Genomic DNA, 24819 nt, shown 5'->3' with positions numbered 1-24819 from the left:
GTGTTAATGTTGAGTAAGTACTGGGTGTTGTTGCTCTTAACTGGCTTGAGAATGGAGTTCAGCTGTGTGTGGATCTGCAAAAGATAATACAGGAAACACTGTAGAACTCCTTTATCAGTGCCATACTTTGTTATCCTTACCCCCCCCCCAATAAAAAAACGAAAGGGAAAAAAACCCATGCACTGTCCCCTACTAATCTCAAAGAAGGAAAGGAAGATTCCAGCTGAAGTAACAGCTTCTGACTTGAGTTTCCCAAGCCTTACAGCCTCCTCAGAGTAATAACTGAACCTCAATGAAGAGGGAAGGAGATAGGATAAAGATTGGGTCTGGTTATTGCCCTTGTGAATCCAGGCTAGACAGAAAGAGTGCTTTTTACAGGTAGACAGCAAGTGTGGGAGCTCTGTGCTCAGTCCCCATACCAGTCATTCTCAAACCAAACTCTGGAGTCTTTATACTCAAAAATTCCTAGTGACACTAAAGAGCTTTGGATTTAGGCTTTGTTGATCCTGATTGTTCAATTTTACACCTGATACATTTAAACCTTTTATTCATTTTTAAATACTTAGTTAAACTCATCTGCCCTTATGTTAACAAATATTTTGTGGGAACTAATTTCTAAGACTAAGACCACTTCTTGAGAAAAGTAATGTTTATGCTTTTTGTAAATCTGTTTATCTCACAGTCACTGGTTTCTTCCATCTGTTTCTACTTTAAGTGGCACATCACTATCACCTAGCTTCTGAAAAAGTGTGAATATAATTCTCAGTGACAATAAAGAGAGCATGTGGTACCTTAGTGCTGTGCAAATAGCTTTGATCTGGGGATCCAATTATCCATTGTAACCATTACTGTTCATAATAATTAAAAATGCTCGTTTTGGTTTCTTTTCTTTTTTTTTTTTTTGCAACAGGGTTTCACTATGTGGCTCTGGCTGTCCTGTTAATCACTATGTAGACCAGGCTAACCTGCCTATGCCTCCTTAAGAGTGTTCTTATTGCCAGGTGAGGGGCACATGCCTTTGATCCCAGCTCTCAGGAGGTGGAGTCAGGTGGATCTTTGAGTTCGAGGCCAGCCTGGACTACAGAGCAAGTTCTAGGACAGCCAGCACTACACAGAAACCCTGACTTGAAAAGGGTGCTCTTATTGTTGAAGTGAGTTGAAAGAATAGTTGACTCTAATAATTGACTCTAAACATCTAGAAAAACAGATCACTTTTATACTGTTAGACAGTATCTTTGAACTATTTTCATTGTCTCAACCAGTTTCTTGCTTTGGGAAAAGGTATGGGACAAATGATTTTCTTGTGACATTGAAGGTGCTTTCATTCAGTTCATGCTCCTCCAAGGGAAGTGAGTTAGGAGTTGCCATTTCCATGACACTTAGGATAATGCCACATTCAGCTAGTGATGTCTGCATGGGAGAGACACCAGGATTATGTTTGACCAGCCCTTTGCATTTACCGTAGGTTTACAGTGGGACATAAGATGGTATAACTAACCTTCATCTGGGCTGTGGAAGTGAATATTAGCTCTAGGTCCTGGGGACTCCCATGTCCTTTGCTTGTAGCTAAAAAAGGGTCCTCCAAGTCATGTGCATGTGCACATATTGTTGAGTAGTCAGTCTGTGAGTACAGTGTGGGTACTGGGTTTCCTGATAAGCATAAGAAATCAATGATAAATGCAGGTAATCTGGTGGTGCCCTTAGAGCCACGGTACCTATCCAGAGCCCACTGTCTCTGGGAATGTGAAAGAGGCAGGATGGGAGCCCACCCTGTGTAGCTGCTTTAAGAGACTTGGTGCAAGTGCTAGTCTCACAGTTTCTAGTTCCTGGCTACCACAAGAAGAGTTGAAATTTCCTCCCTGTTGCCACCAAACTTAAAAGCCTATACTTTTTTACTAGAAGCTGGAAGGAGTGAATCTGCGGGATACAGAGAGGCTTGGGACCTAGCTGCAACATCAGTCCTCAAAGTGGTTTTTGTCTTGACAAGTGTTTGGTCTCCGTGGTTTTATAAAGCAGTAATAACTGTGTAGGATATTTTTGTTGATTTTTTTTTTTTTTTAGATACGGTTTTTCTGTGTAGCCTTGGCTGCCCTAGTACTTACTCTGTAGACCCAGGCTGACCTCAAACTCACAGAGTTCTGCCTGCTTCTGCCTTCCAACTGCTGGGATTAGAGGCATGCGCCACCACCTCCTGGCTTTTTTTTTTTTTTTTTTTTTTTGTATGATTCCTCATAACTTTTCCTCATTTTCTTTCACCTAACCAGAATAAGTTAATAACATGTGATTTGGTAAATAACATTTGTATTGCTGAGCAGTAGACACTGAGAGAAATAAAAACTGGGTTTCTTAATTTTCTTTCATGGGCCCAAGCATCAACACATGTGATAGAAAATTTTGACAGCTGCAGACCTTGGGGCTCAATGACAAGCACCAGGCCTTGCAGCCCACTGGGTAAGAGTCATGGACAGCAAGTTGCTCCTACTGAGAGGAGCAGTTTCCCATTTCTGAACAGGCTGAATTTCCTAGGCACATTCTAATAAAACTTAGTTTAAAAAGAGCCTTTTCTTAGATAATCTTCCATGTTTTATAAACAAGGTTAGCATCTTTTAAGTCCCATTTACTTAACAGATTTCCCATATAAAATATCTTTAATAATAGAAAGTATAATTAATGATAAACTGGCCTAACCTGTCAGAATTAACAAATTCTGAGTTAGAGCCAAATATTCTTTATTACAGCACTGGATAGAATTTCTAACAAGTTAGAATTACTTTGAAATTAAATTTGGGGACACTAAAGGACTCTTGTTGGTATTCAGTAGAGTGCTCAGGCCCTGGGCTCACACCCCGCATTGTATAAGTCAGGTGAAGCATGCCAGACTTCTCAGCATCCCAACAACACTCAAGAGGTAGAGGCAGGTGTATTTGAAGTCAGAGGCATCCTTAGCTACATAGGGAGCTGGAAGACAGTCTGGATTACATGAGAGCCTGTCTAAAATAAAATAGTTTTGATTATTATTTCAAGGAAAACTGAAGTTTGGAAACATATGTTGCATCCAGTAGGGCAAAATGTGCATGTACACTTGGGTATTAAGAGTCATGACTGTCATGACTGGTTTTCTGGACTTGCTGTGGCATGAGTGAGTGTAGGCACTTCATTGTGGCCATATGTCACATTTCAAAGTAGCCCCTACTGAGAGCTAAGAAGTTAGTTTTATGACTGTGGCTGTAGACATCTTTAGTGCACAGCAGTTAGAATAATGGTTGTTGAATCTTCAGATTAGAGTGGTTAAAAGGTCATGTACCACACTCTTATATTTTAGCATCTGGGGAGATTGGTTTTTGCTTAATTTCTCCTTTGCAATGATAATGATGTTTTGCTGAGTCAGGGAATGGGAAGGGAATTTGGAGGTTGTATCTTTGGAGCCAAGAAAGATGGCTCAGTGGATGAGTGTTTGCTGCCAAGCCTAGTAGCCCAAGTTTGATTCTTCAAACCTGTATGGTGAAAGAGATAAGTGACTACTGCCAGTTGTCCTCCGACCTCTACACACCCACGCCATAGCAGACATGTGCGTGCACATGTACAGAGAAAGTAAATGTAATTTAAAAAATTTTAATATCCTTGAACAAAATGTACATGCTGTTTTTATTAGGCTTAGCTCTTAGGTGCATACCTATGCCACTTTCCTATGGGGAGTTGGTACTTGTACATCTTGTGGGATGTCTCCTTGGATGATAAGGCACTGCAGCTGTCAGGCTCAGTGTTAGGCAAGCATGATCTCCAGTACAAATGATGTGAGTCTTTTTTGTTTTTTGTTTTTTGTTTTTTTTTGAGACAGGGTTTCTCTGTGTAGCTTTGCGCCTTTCCTGGAACTCACTTTGGAGATCAGGCTGGCCTCGAACACTCAGAGATCCTCCTGCCTCTGCCTCCCGAGTGCTGGGATTAAAGGTGTACGCTGCCACCACCCGGCAATGTGAGTCTTAAGAAAAGCAACTGAGGATTTCTTGATAATCATAAAATTTGCACTTTCAAGAGAAAATTAGAATTTTGCAAACTTACATCTGTCATTGTGAGCTTGATAGCTTTCCAGTTATTTAAACATTACTGAGGCAATCCAAGCTGTTACAGATGCCTTTCTTCTCTAACTCAGCATGAAATTCTGTGCTCTAGTGCTTTCTAAATGACCCATGTGTATGTGGCCAGAAGATGCAAGTTGGGTAAAAGACTCATATAGTGCCAGACAGGCCAGTGGGTTAATACAAGAAAGCAAGAGACCTTGATTGGACTTTAGAGTCCACAGCGCTGCTGATTTTTGAGACTGCTGCTGTTGATTTGGTGTGGTTTCAAAGAACATCCACAACTATGTAAAATGAATGACATGCTTCTGTAAGGTGAGACTTTCTTCATAGAGTTCACTCAAAACCATACAAGGCAGAAGCATATTTGGAAATCCTGTTATCTTGTTAAGCCAGAGAGCTGCAAAAATAAATACTACCATTCTTAATGCTTGTGTGATTTTGGAAATAACAAAAAAAAAAATAAGTATAATGGACTTTTAATAAATGACTTTTCAGAAATAGCAATACATTCCACATAAACAAAAGATTGTTGGAGTCCTCAGAGTGTATTTTGCTGAGACTAAAAGCTTTGAAACCTACCATCTAAGAGTGTCAGCCATATACCCTGTTTCTGCTGTCACTCTTCAGCATGTAGTTGGTATTGAATCTTTGGAAGCTCTGTCCCTAACAGCACTGTTGAGAAATGGTAGCTCTTTTTTTTGAGGACAAGAAACATGTCGTCCTTGATTTTGCTACAGTCCTCATATCTGCTCCCCTTGAATACTGAGATTATAAGTGTATGCCATCACACTTGGCTTTAAGTTGTGTGTTGTATGTGTATGGTGTGTACATGTGAATATGCATGCCTGTGTGCCTGGCATTCTGTGTCTTACTCTGTTGCTTTCTACATTATTTCCTTAAGACAGTCTCACTGAACTGGAAGGTTGGCATTTTAGCTAGACTGTGGCCATCAAGTGTTCAGGATCTGCCTTTCTGAGCACTTTCTAATGTTGGGGTTGCCATTGTAGTACATGCAGCCATACCAAGCTTTCTGTGTGGGTGCTGGAGATTTGAACTTGGGTCCTCATGCTTACAAAACATGTATCACACTGAGTAAAAAACATTACCCCTACGTAAAATTTTAATGCTGTAATTTCATTGTATAATCTGTACTTCTGGTTAATAGGAAGCAGTGGGTTTTAGCTGAGAGGCTGGGAAAATGCCCTTTATAAGTATCTGGTTTAGTGGCTCACACCTTTATAGCATTCAGGGGAAGACTAAAAAGACAGTAGGATTACCATGAGCTCTAGGGCATCTTGGCCTAGAATCAGACCCTGCTCAGAAAGAGACTGACAGAGATTGTGCACTGCTTAGAAATGTAGAAAATTAATTGTAACTTTAGTGCACTCAGAAATGGTCACTTTTTTCTTCTTTGGGAAGAAACTGTTAATATGATATGATTACAATTTCATGGCCACTTTTTATATGGACTGTGCTGTGTAGTGTGCAGAATTATATACTAATTTGAGTTAGAAATGTAACACAATTTTTTACTTATTCTTTAGTGATGCTAGGCTTGGTACCCCGGACCTTGTGCACTCTAGGCAAGTGTTCTTACTGTGCTATAGCTACAGCTCTTACTTAGTTTTATAAAATGGTCTCCTTATATAACTGAGGTTGGCCCTGAACTAGCCTTTCTCCTATCCTCCCTATCCCTTCACTACTGAGAATCACATGCCTGTTGCTGTGGTGCAAGGCACCAACACTATTTTTTACTTATACCTTATGATAGGTTTCATTTTGTTTGTACTTTTGTCTTGATACATTATGTGCTTTTATTTCAAAAACTGAATTTTTAGTAGTTTTCTGCATTGGCAGAGTTATGAAAAAATTTTCAAATACAGAATAATCTATTATGAATGACTTCTGTCTTATTCTACTTAGCAGAAATAACTACATTTTTGCTTCTTAATATTCAGGAGTATTCTAAATACTTAGAAACATGTTTATTCTTCAGGTTAACCTGTACTTTATACTCCAATGTTGGGCATCTAATCCATGATAGACAGCTACTACCAGCGAGCTCTCATGTATGAATTGAATCTTTAAAAGAAATTCTTTTTAAGTTGTTTTATGTGTGTGAGTGTTCTGTCTGCAAGTATGTCAGTGCACCACATATGTGCCTGTTGCCCGTGGAAGTCAAATGAGGGTGCTAGATTTTCTGGGGATACTCTGGAACTGGAGTTGTGGGTACTAGGGACCAAACCCAGGTCCTCTGCAAAAGCAACAAATGCTCTTATTGGTGAACCATCCCTTCAATCCCTATAAATTGAATCTTTTAAAATGCTTTTCATTCCTGAGATTATTGTGAGGTTTTTTTTTTTTGTTGTTGTTGTTTTTGTCTTTATAAGTACTCGATATTATAAAGGTGTTTCCATTTTACTCTAAGAAACAGTTTCTGACTTCTTGTTTTGTTGTCTGTTTAGTTTTGTTGTTTGTTTCGTTTTGGAGACAGGGTTTCTCTGTGTAGCTTTGTGTCTTTCCTGGAACTCACTCTGTAGCCCAGGTTTGCCTCAAACTCACAGAGATCCACCTGACTCTGTCTCCTGAGTGCTGGGATTAAAGGCTTGTTCCACCCCCACATGACATCTGTTTAGTTTTTGAGGTGCTACATAGATTGAATCAACCCAGGTTCTGTGATCTGGTCCAGCCAGTAGTTTCTGAACTCTGGAAGTTGATTTTTTTTTTTTTTTTTTTTGGCTAGCCTTCCCTGTGATAGAAGCTATAGTGACACCTCCTTATAGCTACATGGATTGGACGTGAGGTCTAAAAGGTCATTGTCACTTTAAGGACGCATGGAATGTTTGCTCTTTGTCTTGGGTCACTAGGGAGACCACAGTTAGCTGGAAGGCAGTTGAAGCCAGGTAGAGAGAGGAGTTAAGAGGTGAGTTCTGCTCAGAATTGCTGGCTTTGGCCCTTGTAGTTTAAAAGACTGGCTAGAAACAAAGGCATCTCGAGAGACTGTTTATATTATGGTTGTATGAAAGAGGAAAGGAGAGGGCTGGTTTGGAAGTTAGGGGGCATAGGGGGTGGGTGGAAGGTATTCTGCTTTTTTAAGATAGAGCCAGAAAACATTGTCATTAGTTAGGACCTTACCAGGAAGATTGGGCAAAATTAAAATGATTATTTATTTACTTACTTATTTTGGATTGAAGCAGTCTCCTGTGTAGCCCAGACCTCTGTAACTCATGATCTTCTGTCTGCTTCAGCCTCTGTGTGCTGGGATTACAGATATGTACCACCCTGCCTGGCTCTCAGATATACATAGATAACCATATCACATTGATGTTTAGTAAATATAAATTTAGTCCTCTAAATTTCTTAGATTTTTACATTAACTTATGATACTTCTATACTGTTAAGATTTTTAAAAAACAATTATATAATTTTGTTGTTCAGGCTTGCCACTTTTTGTTTTCTCCTCTCTAGTGTTGTGTTTCTTTGTGCTGGGTCTGCTTCATGATAGGCTCTTAATTGAGTTCAGAAGTACCTGATGCCCTGTGCCGCCTTCTTACCTTGCCTTTGACTCTTGCCTGGTTGGCTCCTTCTTTCAAAGTACACCATTATCACTACTTCCCTATTCTTCAGGTATCTTTGTAGGTCACTCTCAGAGTAGATTTACTTTTTCTTGGTTGTTGGCATGTGGTTTAATCACAGTTGCTTAAGATCTGTAACATGTTTTCCCTTTCCTGTAGGAGCTTGCTCAGGAAGCAGTCCACACTGTCCCTTTGGTTGTTGGAAGCTCCAGAATCTTCTCACTGATGAGCTAAGACTGACAAAGAAAGGTGTGGTGAGACTTGGCTATCTGCTGGACCTGGTTCCCAGGTTTATTGTTATATGTAGGATTTCTCAGCCAAAGATTTCCAAGCTTTCAGTTTAGGGACAGGTAAGTGGCATTATTTGTATAAAGAAATTAGTATAATGTAGCATTTATATGTGTTTTTAATAATCTAAAGTATCAGATTTTATACTCGTAACTTGAGCACAGCTTTGTTTAATGAATGGCCATTGTTAAGACTTTGACTCGTTGTTTCTTTGTTTTCACTTTGGCTATGTTATCAGTTTGTAAACCTTAATTGTGTAGTTTCTGTCTGATGAGAAAATAATTTTTTATTTGTTTGTTTTTTGGTTTTGTTTTCTTGAGACAGGGTTTCTTTGTGTAGCTTTGGAGCCTGTCCTGGAACTCACTCTGTAGTCCAGGCCTGCCTTTGCCTTCCGAGTGCTGGGATTAAAGGCATATGCCACCACCTCCCAGCACGAGAAAACAATTTTGTAGAGGAAAAGTGGAGTTGCCTCCTGGGTTCTGGGCTGGAGGACTTCTTAGGAAGGCTGGACAGGGTGGCCCCTAGACTGCACTTTGAGTAGAGATGCAGTATTGCCTGAAGTTAGGATGCAGCTGTCTTGCTTCAGCCTGTGTCTGGAGTATGGCTCAGTGGTAAAATAGAGTTTAGTTTTAAAATGTTTTGGTACAAAACTTGTTTTGCATAAACAGCAAGACCATACTTCTCTCCCCCAAATTTCCTAACTTGAATGAACAAGCCACTATAGGAGGCACAGTTTGATATTTACTCAGCTCTGTGTATTTAATTTTTTTCTAATTTGTAGAATTTTTAACTTTTATGTGTATGGACATTTTGCATGGTTGTGTACCATGTTTATGCAGTGCCAACAAAGGCCAAAGGGGCTGAGGGTAGAATAAATTATTAGCTCTCTTGTGGGTCCTGGGACTTAAGCTCAGGTTCTGAAGAGTAGCCAGTGCTCTTAGCTGCTGAACATCTCTCCATCCCTAGCTGTTTATTTAAAAGGAATACACTAGGTGGGCATGGTGATGATGTCTTTAATCTCAGCAGTGGGGAGGCAGAGGCAGGTGGATCTTTTGAGTTAAAGGCCAACTTGTGTAGCATGAATCTTAGAGTCTTATTAATAAAAACAAACCTGGAGCCAGGTGTTGGGGTGAATGCTGGAAGATCAGAGAAGCAGAACAAGCCAGAGCTAACCTCACCTCACCAATTCCTCAGCTGATCCTGTTTCCTCAAACTGGAAGCCTTTGAGTCCTCATCCAGAATGAATCTCAGCTGAACTGTTGCTCAAAAGCCTAAAAGCTTAACCAGTTCTAGTTCCTGGTTTTCACGCCTTATATACCTTTCTGCTTTTTGCCATCATTTCCTGGGATTAAAGGCTCTTGTTACTACGCCTAGCTGTTTCCAGTGTAACTTTGAACTCACAGAGATCCAGATGGATCTCTGCCTCTGGAATGCTAGGATTAAAGGCGTGTGTGCCACCATTTTCTGGCCTCTATATCTAGTGGCTGTTCTGTTCTCTGACCCCAGATAAGTTTATTAGGGTGCACAATATTTTGGGGAACACAGTATCAACACAAGCATATGGTCTACATAGCAAGTTCCAGGCCAATCAGTTACATAGTGAGACACTATCTCCAAAAGATAAAATGGAGCACACCTCAGGCTCATGAGGCCAGCCCCTCCTCTTGAGTAACAGCAGTTTAATGCCATTGTTTCTGTCCTCGGTGTCTAGGCAGTCTGAGGAGCTGTGCTGACTTAGTTGAGTTCTGACGTTTACCATTTTAGAGGAGGTCACCTAAGGTGACTAAAGAAGTGGTTATTCTCTCAACAGCTTCACAAGACCTAAAGGTCAAGGTTAGAGGGTGGTAAATGTCAGTGCTAGGCAGCCTCTGTAGCTGAGTGACAACTATTTACTAAACTACTAGGAAGGAAAACAATATTTAGGGTACTAATAATTTTAAGTTTTCTGTGTTTTGCATTTTTAGGGTTTTCATTTAATACCAGTCCTTTCCCTAAGATGGACCGTGCAATAAAATCATTCATCACTAGCATTTAAATGCTATTAAAGCCTGAACAGCTAGGAAAAGAATTCTCAAGGTATATACCTTTTCCAATTTTGTCATTTTAAGCAACAATGAAAATTTCATCTTTTAGAGAGAAAGTGAAAGACCTGAGTGTGTGGTGGTATATGTTATAGTCTCAGCACTTGGGATGCTAAGACATGAAGGTCACCACAAGTTTAAAGCAGACCTTTGCCACATAGTAATAGCAAGACCTTAGGGAGGGATACAGATATGGGGATACTTGGGAGGAATATACCTTAGATCAGTAGGTACAGGCAGACTAAACTGTGATCAGGAATCTGGGTGGCAGTTCTTACTTGGTGTCCACAAGAGTTACTCCATGCTCAGTTGGTTCTATTTTCCAGACACTGTCCTTCCCAGTCTAGGCCCTGGATGAAACTAAAAAAGCCAGGGCCAAAGCCCTGGCCAGACATGGCTAGACTTCAGTGGATAAGCCCAGATGTGGCACACACCATGTGCCTTGTGCTCATTGATGGTCATGAGCAGCCTGACACTACACAGAGTGCCTTGAGAATGGTATGGCCTCTATAAGTTACCTCACATACACACCATAGGAAACAGTGATCAGAAGCATTAAGTTTATGTGCAGTTCTGCTCCTCTAAGAAAATGTCCTATCTTGCCAGTGTTGGTAAGGGGCACCCCTGGTATGCCATCCAAGACGACATGGTGTGGTGGCTTTGTAGCTTGTTGGTCACAGTGTGATTGCCTTTTCTCATTAGGTATGGATGATAAAGGGCACCTGAGCAATGATGAAGCACCCAAGGCTATTAAACCCACCAGTAAAGAGTTCAAGAAAACCTGGGGATTTCGAAGAACCACGATTGCCAAACGTGAGGGTGCAGGAGACACCGAGGTAGACCCCAGTGAGCAGCCACCACAGCAGCATAGCCTCTCCCTGCGCCGCAGCGGACGGCAGCCAAAGCGTACTGAGAGGGTAGAAGAATTCCTTACCACAGTTCGCCGCCGAGGAAGAAAGAGTGTGCCAGTCTCCCTGGAGGATTCCAGTGAACCCACATCCTCCACGGTCACTGATGTGGAAACAGCCTCGGAGGGGAGCGTGGAGAGTAGTTCTGAGATTAGAAGTGGCCCTGCACCTGGTTCCTCAGGGAAGGAACATCCTGCCTCTTCCGAAAAGGCAAAAGGAGGTGATGAGGAAGAAGACACCTCTGACAGTGACAGCGATGGCCTTACTTTGAAGGAACTTCAGAACCGCCTTCGAAGAAAGCGAGAACAAGAACCTGTGGAGAGGCCTCTGAGAGGCATTCAGAATCGCCTGCGGAAGAAGCGCCGAGAGGAGGACCCTGCTGAAACTGGGAGTGTCCTAACAGGCAGTGCTGATGAGAATACACCTCTCTGTAAGCAGGAGCCTGAGGCTAGTCAGGGACCAGTGTCCCAGTCAGAGAAAGATGACAGAGAAAATCAGTCAGAGGGGATATCAACTCAGGGAAGTAAAGAGGAAGGCCCCAGGGATGTGGGCAAACCAAAGCCTGAGTGTGAGGTTTACGACCCCAATGCCCTGTACTGCATCTGCCGCCAGCCTCATAACAACAGGTAGGTGGGGGGAGGGAACTTGTGCCCATTTTCAGAGAGCCAAGGGATGGAGACAGTGAGTGGACTCCTGTTTGCTTTGATGCAAAGAAGCTTAAAGCTGGGCTTGCCAAGCAGTTGGTTTATTGAAAAAGGATGAATGAGTCCTATGAAGAAAGAAACAAAAGGAGTGCGTGTATGTGGACTGCCTAGAGCACCCCCTCCACTGTGGCAGTCACATATGGTCACTTGTGTACAAAGTGTCCAGCATGAGATGAAAAGCTCACTGCCTCAGTCTCTCAAGCCATGTAAAACCAGTGGACACTGTAGATAGGTGAGAACCATCTGTTGTCCCAAAGATCCAATGGAAGAGTTGGATCAGGATATGACTGCATCCAGTGTGGTCCTTTGCTTGAGTTGGCTGCCAAGTGGTGATGGGGCATCCTAGTGGGGTTATACAGGAGATGAAGCTGCTGCTGCTGCTGCTGCTGCTGCTGCTGCTGCTGCTGCTGCTGCTGCATAGAGACACTCTGAAGCCTCTAGTTCACTCCTCAAGTGGTCCATCCAAAAGATGAGGGACTAAGGATGTAGCTCAGTAGGTAGAGTGCTTGCTTACCATGCATGAAGCCCTGGGTTTGATCTCCAGTGCCTCATAAAATGGTGAGGTGGCATATACCTGTAATCTCAGCTTTCTGTAGAGGCAGGAGAATCAGAAATTCAAGATTATCCTTGGCTACATAGAGAGTTTGAGACATGAGAAACTCTGTCTCAAAAAATAAGTAAATAGGGGCTGGAGAGATGGCCCAGAGGTTAAGAGTACTGACTGCTATTCCAGAGGTCCTGAGTTCAATTCCCAGCAACCACATGATGGCTCACAACCATCTATAATGGGATCTGGTGCCCTCTTCTGCCTGTAGACTTACAGGCAGGCAGAACACTGTATACATTAATAAATAAATAAATCTTTAAAAAAAAAAAGTAAATAGAAAAGAAAAAATATGAAGCAGATTTGGAATACTGGTAACAAAAGGAAGGACACATGGGTGTTTTCGCTCTGATTTCCTATTTTTACTTTATTTGCATGTTTTTCATAATGAAATGTTAAAAGTTTGACTTGGTAATATGTTAGACGTAACTACATAATCTTCCCATTTCAGGTTTATGATCTGCTGTGATCGATGTGAGGAGTGGTTCCATGGAGACTGTGTGGGTATTTCTGAGGCCCGAGGGAGGCTCCTGGAAAGGAATGGGGAAGACTACATCTGCCCAAATTGCACCATTTTGCAAGTGCAGGATGAAACCAATGCCAGTGCCTCTGATGAGCAGGACCCTGGGTGCAGACCTATAGGTGCTGACGGCACAGACTGTACAAGTATAGGGATAGTAGAACAGAAGTCTGGTGAAGACCAGGGGATAAAGGGTAGAATTGAAAAGGCGGCAAACCCCAGCGGCAAGAAAAAACTCAAGATATTCCAGCCTGTAAGTATCTGTCTGCCGTGGCAGGCACAAATGTCAGGCTTACTGCTGATAAAATACCAAGATTAGGAAGGTGCCTTTCCTTTGGAATGGTTAGGTATTTTGTGGGGACAGATACTGTATCTTGTCTGGGTCCGAGCCCTGCAAAGGCGCATCCTGCTATTGCTTCCATCTTGTATCAGCTTAATGGCATTTTTGCACACGTTTTGTCACTCAGGTTGGCCTCCAGTTTGTGACCCTCTGCCTTAGGTATATACCACCAACATGCTCTAGTGGAGCTTTCAAGGGAAAAATACCCATCTCTCCAGAGTGCTGTTGACCTGTGCTTGGGGTTACATGTTTTGAGTGCTCAGAATTATTGAGAGAAAGGTGACTTGCATTCCCCTCTTAGCATCTTGTTACAGACCATGATGTTCACATTTCCCATAAACCAAAGTAAAACTAACAGTCTCTGCTGCTAAGGAGAGCTATCTCTTCTTAACGTCTGCATTGCATTTCTCATGAGGAGTGCCACTATTATGTGCATTTTCATTTTGGATCCTTAACCTTCATAGCCTGCCCTCCAGTAGGTGTAGAGTCTAGAATGTCACTGCCTTAGCATTCATTGTGTGCTGCAAGATGAAAATGTGGTGCTGTTAGCACCATTTATTAAAGGAAGTTGTCAGTTTGATATTTTTATTGCCAGTATGTTAGACACGGCCTGAATTTTATTCTGTGTAAACTTAGATTTGGTAGAAGAAAAGCAACTATGTTAAATATTTAACCTGAAAACTGACATTTTATGCCTGAATCAGTGTAAGGGACATGTTAATGTGTACTTAGCTTTTCCATCAACATAACATTAGAAGTTGTAAGCAGAGACATCCATATGTGTTGTTTCTGCTGCTGTTACAGACTTAGCTTAAAATTCCACTTCTAGTCTCCATGGCTCAGATCCTGGTACAGAGCCCTGACCCTAAGGGGCACAGAGTTTTTTCCAGGGCTTCAGCTTGGCTGGGGCTGTGATCTCATGAGAAGGTAGCTAGAGATGACCCTCTCTGGGGGCTCTCAAACTGTCAGACATATGTTCCATTCAGTCTTTCTGACATACTGCAAACTTAATGGTGTAAATGGTCACTATTTATCCAAAATGCATGTTTAATTGGGTATCCTGTGTCTTTTGGCTGTATTACCACCACCCAAAATAAGGGCTGCCTTTCTTCAAAACCAACTGGATCTCTTCTCTTTTAGGAAATGGCACATTTTTTCTTTTAAGAATTTTTCACCTGAGAGCTGGGTGTGGCAGAGCCCACATTCTGAAGGCAATATGAGTTCAAGGCTTTCCTGATCTATGTAGTGAGTTCCAGGCCAGCCAAGACTTCATTAGGAGACTTTTTCTTTCTCCTGGGTGCCTGGAAAGGTAGCTCAATGATTAAGAACACTAGTTGCTCTTCTAGAGGATCTGGGTTCAATTCATAGTACCCACATGGTGACTCACTACCATCTGTAACTCAGATGTTAGGGAATTGGATACCCTCTTTTGTCTTCTGTGCCACTACATGTAGAAAGACACACCTGTAGGCAGAACACCCATACACATAAAGGAATTTTCACCTGAGCCTCTGAGATGGCTCATTGAGTAATGGCACCTGCCATTAAACTGATGACCTGAGTTATCACATGATAAAAGGAAGGAACTGACTCCTGAAAGTTGTCCTGACCCCAACTGTACACATGTGTGTACCTATACACACACACACACACACACACACACACAGAGTAAAAATTTTTAACATCATTTATACCTCTTTAAATAAACATTTTTACTTTTTTCATAATGTTTTATTTTTAATGTGTATGTCTAGGAAGGTAATGTATACAGTGCAGGTACCCTCAGAGGTCAGAAGTCTAAACTTGTAGGCAGTGATGAGTTCCCTGACATGGTCTTCTGTAAAAGCATTCCAAGCCATATTTCCAACCCTGCTGACTCTTGATATCGTTTGGGACCTGCACATGTTTCTGTAGAGGGCATGTTGATCTGAAGCGCTCATGTATATAGGGCTTGCTGGGATAGTTAAGGGGGAAATGGGTTTTGTATAGTTCACATAAACAAAGACAGGGTCTTACTATGTAGCCTAGGCTGGCCTAGGACTTGGGAATCTTCAACCTTCCTTTCCCAAATGCTGGAATTAATTGTATTAAAGATTGTGCCATCATGCACAGCTAACGAATAAAAAGAATAGATATTTATTCCTATCAAAAATACTGTTAGAGTCAGCCATAGTGATAGACACTTTTAGTCCTAGCACTGGGGAGGCATAAGCAGGTAGATCTCTGAGTTCAAGGCCAGCCAGGGCTGCATAGCAAATTTCAGGCCAGCCATAATTTAATAGTGAGACACCCTCTCAAAAACCACACAAACAAACAAACAAAAAATATTGCTAGTGTCACAATCAAGTAACCATCAATGCCGTCAGTAGTGCTGTCACAGCACTCACTACTGGTGTCAGTACGTACATTGTCTGAAGTCACCTGTTTCATTCTGCAGGTCGTAGAGGCTCCTGGTGCTGCTAAGTGCATTGGCCCTGGGTGTTCCAATGTAGCACAGCCTGATTCAGTGTACTGCAGTAATGATTGCATTCTCAAACACGCTGCAGCTACCATGAGATTTCTAAGTTCAGGTAAAGAACAAAAACCAAAACCCAAGGAAAAGGTCAAGATGAAGCCAGAAAAGTTCAATCTTCCAAAATGCAGTGTTCAGGTAAGCTGACCAAAGTCACCTTCAGGACAGTTGAAAAATTGAAACAAGAAGTGTTTGAAAGTGCTCTTTATAGATTTGTTTCTGTTTGCATGAGAAGTGCAGGAACAACAGTTAGCAGTAAAATCTAGATCACAATTTCCTTATCTCTTCCTCATTTGCTGAGGGATTAGAATACAGTAAAACAAGCAAGCATGTGGTTTTTTTTCCCCCTTTCTCAACCCCCCCCCCCCAGGGTCTCACTATATAGCTTTGGCTGTCCTGGAACTAGTTCTGTAGACCAGGCTGGTCTCAAACTCAGAGATCCTCCCGCTTCTGCCTCCTGAGTGCTGGGATTAAAGGCAAGCACCACCACCACCTGGCCTATGTGGCTTTTTTTCTTCCTTTTTTTTTTTTTTTTTTTTAATATATATATATGAAGAACCAAGACCTCAGAATGTGTACCACACAGAGCCTTGTGCAAAGTCCACTTGGCACTTAAAGAAGGACATGGGTTCTGGGCAAGGCTCTGTGTCTTGTATAGGCTAACACAGTGGTAGAATGCCTAGCATGCAAACAGTCTTATGATTTCTGTCTTTTGGTTTTTCAAGACAGGGTTTCTCTGTGTAACAGCCCTGGCCGTCCTGGAACTTGCTCTGTAGACCAGGCTGGCCTCAAACTCACAGATACCTGCCTGCCTCGTCCTCCCCAAGTCCTGGGATTAAAGGCATGTGCCACCACCACCTGGCAGTCTTAGATTTCTACATATGTCTTGGGGAGAGTGTTTTCTTTTTTTTTTTTTTTTTTTTTTTTTTTTAAAGGTTTTTTTTTTTATTATATGTTCTGTTGCGTCAATTCATTACAGATGGTCGTGAGACATGTGGTTGCTGGGTTGAACTCGGGAGAGCAGTGCTCTTAACCGTGGCTCTCTCAGCCGAGAGTGTTTTCTTTATTTTAAAGGAAGTTCTGTAGCCTACCCAGTCAGGTCTTGAACTTGGTTTTCTTCCTTTATCCTCCCACTCAGCTAGGATTACAGACCTGTGCCATCAAGCCTGGCTAGATAACTTTTTTTTCCTCCAAAGCCTGTCATCTTGGATCTTACTCCCAGAAAAGTATTACTCTATGCAGTGTGAGGGTAATGGTACAGAGCATTGGGGTCTGGCCACAGTTTCCCAGTGGGCAGATTTTCCACAGGAAATGCAGATATCATTTGTTCTCTACAGGTCCTGATGCCCATATGCAGGCCCTTTTCATTTTGTTTTTAGCTTGTTTCATTGTCTTGCTGAGGGGTTCATGCCTCAACTAGGTTACGGGACAGATCTGGGTCAGGAACCTTACATTACACAGATATTACATGGGAATGCTAAGGGTTATTGGATGTGTAGACGTAACCATATGGAATCACAAGATTCTGCTCAGCTTGTGTGAAGGGTCTTCAGATATCAAAATAAAGGCAGTATCATACCTCTAATGGGTCTTTGAAGCAAAGGTATCATTTCAGACCTTAATAATTGGGATTTCACTGATTATCCAGGCGGGGATTAAAATCTCTTCTGTGCACAAGAGACTAGCTTCAGAGAAAAAAGAAAACCCAGTGAAGAAAGTGATGGTGGCTCCTAGGAGTGAAACTTCAGGGAAGGAGATAACCTGTGAAAGCACCACACCATCCTGGGCAAGTGACCACAACTACAATGCTGTGAAGCCAGAGAAGCCTGAGAAGTCTGAGAAACCCACTGCACTCTCACCTACCCTATTGAGTAAATGTACGTATCACCCAAAGGCTGGCTTCCCAGGCCCCTCCCATCATCTGGATGGCTGCTGGGGCTATCTAGGACTGGAGTCCTGGTATTCTGGTGCTGCTGGTAGCCAGCAGCTCACCGCCAAACTGAAACAAATACCAAGATGCCTGTGGACCCCAGTGTTCCTGACTAGCCTGTGGAGCTTCTGAGGGTGTTTCCTCAAGAGCTGAGTAGGCCTCGATACTGAGAGTCTCACATTGGAGGCAATTTCTTATTTCAGTTTCAGGCTTTGGTAAGTATTTGCACTGCTCTCAAGATGGGACTACATCACTGTTCAGACTCCAGGCTCAGTACTGTGCAAGCACCAGTTCCTCACAGAACAGCCATGCATAAACCATGAGGAATTTTTCCACATTACCTATTTCTGCACATGAAGTCATCACTGCTCTTCTATAGCAAAATCGATTTTTCAGGAGCTAAGAAAGGACAGGTAGATAATTTGCTTGTGTCTATTTCACATACTACATACCTACATAATAAACAAGTTCACATTTTGAAGGTCATCTTTTGTTGCAGCTCAGACCCCATGGTGAGTAATCATGTTGACCTTTACAGTAGGGCAGTGTTCTCATCAAGGGGAGAGTTGTGGTTAGTGGCGTCCAGATTACTTTTAGATGTTTAGATTATTAGTCTGATCCAGATTTCAAATAATTGAAATGGCAGTAGTTTGAGTAAATTTTTGAAACCCCAGATTAGATCACAAAAATATGGAGCCATTCTTGTCTCATAGCCCCCTACTTCTCAAGGTACACCCTTTGTACAATGGTTTCAAGTGAATTTTTGGTTGTTTTCTTGATAGTGTTTTGTCCATCTTTGCCCATCCTTAGCCCCAGATAGAGGCTCTTATAACCCAGGCTAGCCTTAAATTTGCTTTGAAACTGAGGATGACCTTGAACTTGTGATCCTCCTGCTGCCTCCACCTGTAAAGAGTGTTGAGATTTACAGGCACGTACCTGATTTATGTTCTGGGGTATAAACTCAGGGCATATAGTCAAGCAACCTACCAACTGAGCTGCATTTCTAGCTCATGATCTTCAACTTCTGATCTTCCTACCTTCACTTCTGGGTGCTGGGATTATAGGCATGTGGTGCTGGGGGTCAAGCCTAACTAGGTAAGCACTACTCTGTGGCCCACCCCCGCTAGTGCATTTTGTACCCTTTCTAAAGCATCAGGTTAGAGAGCCCTGAATGCCGTGAGTATAAACATGGTACATTTCTTATTAGCCTTTCAGCAAGATAACTAAGGGAGAGACCTCTTGCAGGTAGGTTCACAAAATGAGAATGCTATTATGCATGGTGTTTTAGACCTAGAGTTCTAACAGAGAGTTAGAACTAGAGTTCTAAGAGAAATTGAGATGAGGATTGTGAGTTCTAGGCTAGCTGGGATTGCAGAGTGAGAACCTGACTTTAGGGCAAGTGGGAGGGAAAGGAATGTAAAAGACCCAAGGAAAGGAGTAAATGAGCCTACTCCACTGCATTATGAGTAGTGAGTTTTGTTTGCAGATGACACGTCTCGTCTCAGGTATTCTTTCCACCACAGCAGCTCTACAACAGCAGCATTATGAACTGATGAGTATTCTTAGAGCCAAGTACCACCTCTGAGAATAGGGAAAGGCCCACCAAGTGTAGGGCTCAAGTGCTTTAAGTGTCTGTAGATCTGACAATAAAGGATAGAAACTTGGGGGCTGAAGAGTGATTATAACTCGATTCATCTTTATTTGTGTGTCCAGAATGGAAAAGCTGCTCTTGAACTTCTGACTCAGGGTCTCTCTCACTTTAGAAGCAGTTACTAGTTTCAGTTTCAGACCCTGGTAAGTATATTGCCTATGTGGCATCATAGACAGACAGTCCTGTGCCCTGGAGAGAGGATATTGGTGAGGAAGATGGAGGATAGTGGGCCTGAAGTCTGAGTACTGTCTTCTGTCTCCCTTCCACGAGGTTGGGAGAGATGGAAGGCTTTCTAGGGGTCAACAAGGTGACTAGTTTATTTTTATTTTTGTTTTGTTTTGAGACAGGGTTTCTCTGTGTAGCCTTGGCTGTCCTGGGACTCACTCTGTAGACCAGGCTGGCCTCGAACTCAGAGATCTACTTGCCTCTTAAGTGCTGGGACTAAAGGTGTGTGCAGCTGTTGCCTGGCTGGTGACCGGTTTCTATGCTCAGAGGTTCTTTTTCTTTGACCTGTCCCACCTTGTCTTACACATTGGCTCTTTAGTGGAGCTGATGGGCTCCAGGAGCAGGAATGTGGACAAGTTAACTGATTAATCTCCCCAACATACCAGCATCTCAAAATTGACCGGCATTCAAAATACAGCATGCATCAGGACATGTTTCTCAACCAGTTGCTTCTGTTTTTTCCCTTTATCCCATAAATGTTATCTTCCAAACATTGAGAAGAGAGTGGTGTCATCAATGAGGAACAGTGTCCCCTCTCTGCCTCTTGCTGTCCAAACAGGGCCTGTCCCCTTTGACCCCTCTTCCCCTGCACAGTGGGAAGGTACTGTGCAACTGTGGCCCAAGGACTCTGGCCCTGTCTCCCACTGCCTGTGTGCAGAACACAAATGAGGGGGTCGGGGGTAGGGTTCAAAGTGAAACCAGTGCTGGGAACACTTCCTACAATCTTCTGAATGGATGTTCACCATGTACACTGTGAGAAGACTGCATGGCAGAGCTGTGACCTGCTGCTGCCCTCTTGAGTGGATACAGGCAGGCAGCACGCTGCCCTGCACAGGAAGCCATTCCTCTACATGCAGGTGATTCGATTTCACGAACAGTTGTTCCTCTGATAATTTTTTTCTAGAATATCTGTACAATTTCCTTAAATTATAGAAACAATTGTCATTTTTAAAGTTCCCAAAGATCCTAATGTTGCTGTTATCCTTTTTTGTTTCCTTCTGTGTTTCTTTATTTCCACTGACACCTCCTATTGTCAGGGGAGGGAAGGGGGCTGAACACTTGACTAAAATATTCCTGGATTATTAGTTTTGAAACAATTTTGTATTTATACTTGTATGCACAGTAGTATTTTGGACTCACTAAATGGCTCATCAAGTGACTTAAAACACTAGGTGTTTGAACAGGTATTGACAACACTGCATCTGGCTGTGGGGATTTAATAGAAAACACCCAAAGCCTGTAAACCCAAGTCCTGGGGATTGACTCCATCCTACCCATGTGGAAACATTTTCCTTGTTGATGGATGTGTCCTGCACTGGCGACCAGGTTGGGTAGTAGATGGAACAGGGAGAACATAGGTTTTAACCAGGTTATCTCAAGGTGTGGGCTCCAGAAGCGCATTTCATGGGATCATGAAGGAACCAATCCTCTGTAGTATGTGGAAGATACTAGAAACCTAAAGCTAAGGGTGGGCCTGTGTTTTATCAGCTGTATGAGCCGTTTATTTGTCTCCAGAGTTAGTGGCAATAAAATGGGGATAGGGGAGCAGCTTTGCACATTTAAACCAAGCCTCTCCCAAACAAAATTGGTGCTAGGGGGTTAAACTTGGCAGCTATTTTCTAATATACATAGAGCTGAAACTTACTAGGTTGTCAGTTAAATTCTTTTGGTACTTTAAATCATTTTGAGTTTTACAAATCTTTAAAAAAAAAAAAAAAAGCCTGTTAAAAATTGGATCATAGCACAAACTTGAACCTGCCAAATGAGCCCCTAAGAATACTACAGTCTGTCCTACAGCTGTCCCTGTGTGTCCTTCACCTCTCTGAATTACCTTCCTGTAAACTTAAGGAGCTGTGGATCCAAGGGTTAACACTCCAAGAAAAATCCTTTGATTGCATTGCTGATGTCAAGAGTACAAAGGTCACCTCTGAAGATGCCTACCACGATTCCTCATTAGTATATTTGCATAAAGTGTTAAAATGCTTTTGCTACACACCAACATGCACATAGTTAACATGCTTAGTGTCCAAAAGTTAGTAAATGTAGAAGATCAGATTCTTTCCTACTGAGCAACATTGATTTGCCGCAAACCTGGAAGAGCTCAGCAAGAACCTAAGGTAACTGGTTGCATTCTCTTCGCCTGGTTCTCCACTGTGCCTCTAGCTTTGGACCCTTTAGGTCTAGTGGGTCCAAGGAAGGCACATGGATTGTTTTAACATGTTCCTGTCTTGTTAGTTTCAGTAAACAATTTAGGTACAAAGAAATAATGGTTAAAAATGAACTTTACTGAAGTCATCAGTGCCTGTGTTTGGAGAAATCTGAGAAGCGGCAGCTCAGCTCCCACATAGCTGGGCAGACAGAACACACCCCATGGCCTTCAACTGCATTCCAGCCACTAACATAATGTATGAAATTAACATTACCAACCCAACATGATTTAAGTTAAAAATTTCAAGATACTATGTGAAATGGTTAAGATAATTTGCAAGTTTCTTAGAGTTGGTTTCTACATTAAGATGGAAGTCAAATACTGGACATCAGTAAGAAAATTTTGGTTTTCGTCCCTAGAACATAGCAGTTGGATGTGGACTTCTACAGGGTCATTGTAGTCACAGTGGGCATCTGAGGAGCATCTCTGATACGGCCTGTGCTGCTTTTGTCCAGGTCTCATTTTTTTATATAAAAGTAAATCAGTACCTGCTTAAAAAAAAAAAAAAAAAAGCTTGTTTTTTAAATGGTCTCAATATGATAGCTCTGGCTACCCCTCCCTTAGAGTCCTGCCTCAGGCTCCTGAATCGTGAGATTACAGGCATGTGTATGAGGCCTTGATAAAGGGGTGTTTCTTTGAAGATACATGTTTAGGGATAGAGAGTAACCCCCAAACATTGTCACTTGCTACTGCCGCTTCACTGGGAAGAGGTGCAGTGAAACAATGGGAAACTGTTATGTGGTCCACAGCTGAGGAGCAGAATTAAACCTGGTGCTGGTTATGGCCACTCAAAGCAGTTCCCTTGAGAGTGCTGGAGATGAAATACCTGCTTGGGGACAAGCTATGGCAGCCCCCTGTAAGGGCAGTCAACAGGCAAAGTGGGGTGGTTGGCACTCTGTAGATTTGGACCCCTTTCTTGTGTGTGGACCCTGCTTCCCGTTAGGCTTCGACTCCATGCGGTTTTAGGGTTCTGCTTGGTGAGCACATGAATAGAGTTTGTGCCTCCAATTCTTTCTCCTTCCCTCCATTGTGGGTCATTGCTGCCATCTGGTGGCCAGAAGTGCTTTATCCTTTCTAGTGAACCCATGGTGTGACGAGAGTAGTTTAGCTGTTGATCCGTGCAGAGCAGTCTACGTCTAGACTCCATCAAACGTGAAGCAGCTTAGTTTCCATTACAAACAAGAAGTGGTCTTGGCAGCAGTTCACCTAGAATAGTGGTCAACAGCACTGGAAACACCTTCTACTCAGTGTTGGTCAATACCTTCTTACCCCCACAAGAGGGCAGAGGAGGATACCAGCAGAATGGCTCAGCTAGCGGGGTGGGCATGTGGATGGGAACCCAGTATTGCCCTTTGCCTAGTGGCACCAGGTATGGCTCTTGTTAGCAAGCAGAGAAAGCACACAGTGGAAAGTGCTGTTTATAAGATAGGTCTCCCCTTGGTTACAGCTATTTAATTTTTATACAGTGTGCAGCTAAAAGTGAGTTCTGAGGCTGAAGTGGCTGGATGATAGAATATTTGCCTAGTACATACAAGGCACTGGTTTTGAACCCAGGGGTTGGGGAAGGGAATGGAATAAGGATTTAAAAATTCATTTATTCTATTCAAAATGAAAGTGAATCCTCGTTGGCATTGCAGCAGTTACTGCTCTTAAGTCAACATCACTGCTTTTCCTACTTATAAGGGCTAGAGGAGCATGCCAGTATCTTGAGCAATGGCAGTGCATTTGACCCCCTCCAGGATAGAGAGCTTGGTGTGTCAAGGTGCTGGTAGGCAAATGGCTAGTGACATCCATTATTTGTGAGATGTATCTTCCGGTTTATAATTACATAACATGACCTCTTACACACTGTTGGAAGTGTTACTAAAGTGTCCTGATGATTTAGCCTTCAATGGGCAAAAGCCACTGGAGCTGCAAGACTGTAGAGTGATGGTTAGAGAGCTACATTTAGTGATGGATGGTATTCAGATATGTCTGCTCTCAGGTCATCAGGTGTGTCCTGGGAGTGTTAAGAATAACCAGAATGCAGTCAGACCAAAAGAGAGACTGGGTCTGTTGTGGAAATCATGGCTTTGGAGTCCACATTTGTAACCAGGAACAAAAATATCACTGAGATGTTTCAGGCCATATTACTGCTACGTGGAGGGGCTTTGTTGAGGTTCTGGCAATGTGTTGATTTTATAGAGGGGAAGACAGCTGGTTTTAGATCTCGCTTTTGTTACCACTTCACTCTTGCAGTTGTCCTAAAGGACTGGCAATCGAATACACACTTATTATACCCCTGTCCAGTGTCAGCATCTCACGGAGCACTTGGTCTTTACTGTGCGAGTGCTCATTCCTTCGTTGGCCCTTCCTCAAAGGAGTCTGCACCTACTATTTTTTTCTTCTGCATAACCCAGCAACCAGACATACAGGTGAATTGTTGAATACCCCTGGAGCTCTGAATTAGAAATAAGACTACCACTGCAGAGTCCTTGGATGTTGATCTATGGGAAGCATGGCTGTACTCCTTGGCTCAGAATGTGCTCTTTTCTAATAATTATCTTACACACTGTATTGTAAAAAATAGGTCCTTGACAGTTAAAAGAAAAAAAAATTACATTCCGAGCCAGGTGGTAGTAGCACATGCCTTTAATCCCAGCACACGGGAGGCAGAGCCAGGCGGATCTCTGAGTTCGAGGCCAGCTTGGTCTACGGGGCGAAATCCATGACAGGTACCAAAACTACACTGAGAAACCCTGTCTCAAAAAAAAAAAAAAAAGTATATTTCATTGTTCAGAGTATACTCCTAATTTCTATTGTACAAATCTGCCTCGATATTTTCTGTCCTCATTTAGTGTCAAGAGGTGCAGTGTTGGATAGATGTGACAACTCTGCAAAGCCCCTAAGTGCTTTGAGGCTAGGGTTTGGCATGCTTCTGAGCACACAGACCACTTGAAGCAAAGGCCCACTGGGGTGAAGTTGGAAGGGTTTCAGATGAAATACAAGACTTGCATCTTCTAGGTTTTCAGTGCCTCTTTGTAAATAGCCATATGGCTGTGGTACATTGGCAGCCAGTTCTGGCAGGACTTGGTGGGGCGCCTTGACACCTGGAGGAGCTTGTTGAAGTGAGCTTTCTTCGTATATGGGATCTCTGCTCTTCTCTGAGCTCTCTACGCTTCCTGGTATATTGGAAATGGTTATTGGGAGCAGA

The 24819-nt window shown here is 42.6% G+C and overlaps 1 protein-coding gene across 1 annotated transcript in view; it reads left to right on the top strand.

Annotated features, from left to right (window-relative positions):
* Nucleotides 1-24819, top strand: part of Dido1 (death inducer-obliterator 1) — a 47265-nt gene that overhangs the window by 3298 nt on the left and 19148 nt on the right. The window contains 5 exon segments of the mRNA XM_037205465.1: nt 7814-7903; nt 10726-11557; nt 12691-13012; nt 15537-15749; nt 17260-17488. Coding sequence (XP_037061360.1) covers nt 10728-11557; nt 12691-13012; nt 15537-15749; nt 17260-17488 — 1594 coding nt within the window. The 5' untranslated portion in view covers nt 7814-7903; nt 10726-10727.

The sequence above is a fragment of the Peromyscus leucopus genome, chromosome 4 (genome assembly GCF_004664715.2).
Source record: "Peromyscus leucopus breed LL Stock chromosome 4, UCI_PerLeu_2.1, whole genome shotgun sequence".
NCBI classification, from domain to species: Eukaryota; Metazoa; Chordata; class Mammalia; order Rodentia; family Cricetidae; genus Peromyscus; species Peromyscus leucopus.
The sequence above is the reverse complement of the archived record's forward strand: the minus strand, read 5'-3'. Positions and strand labels throughout refer to the sequence as shown.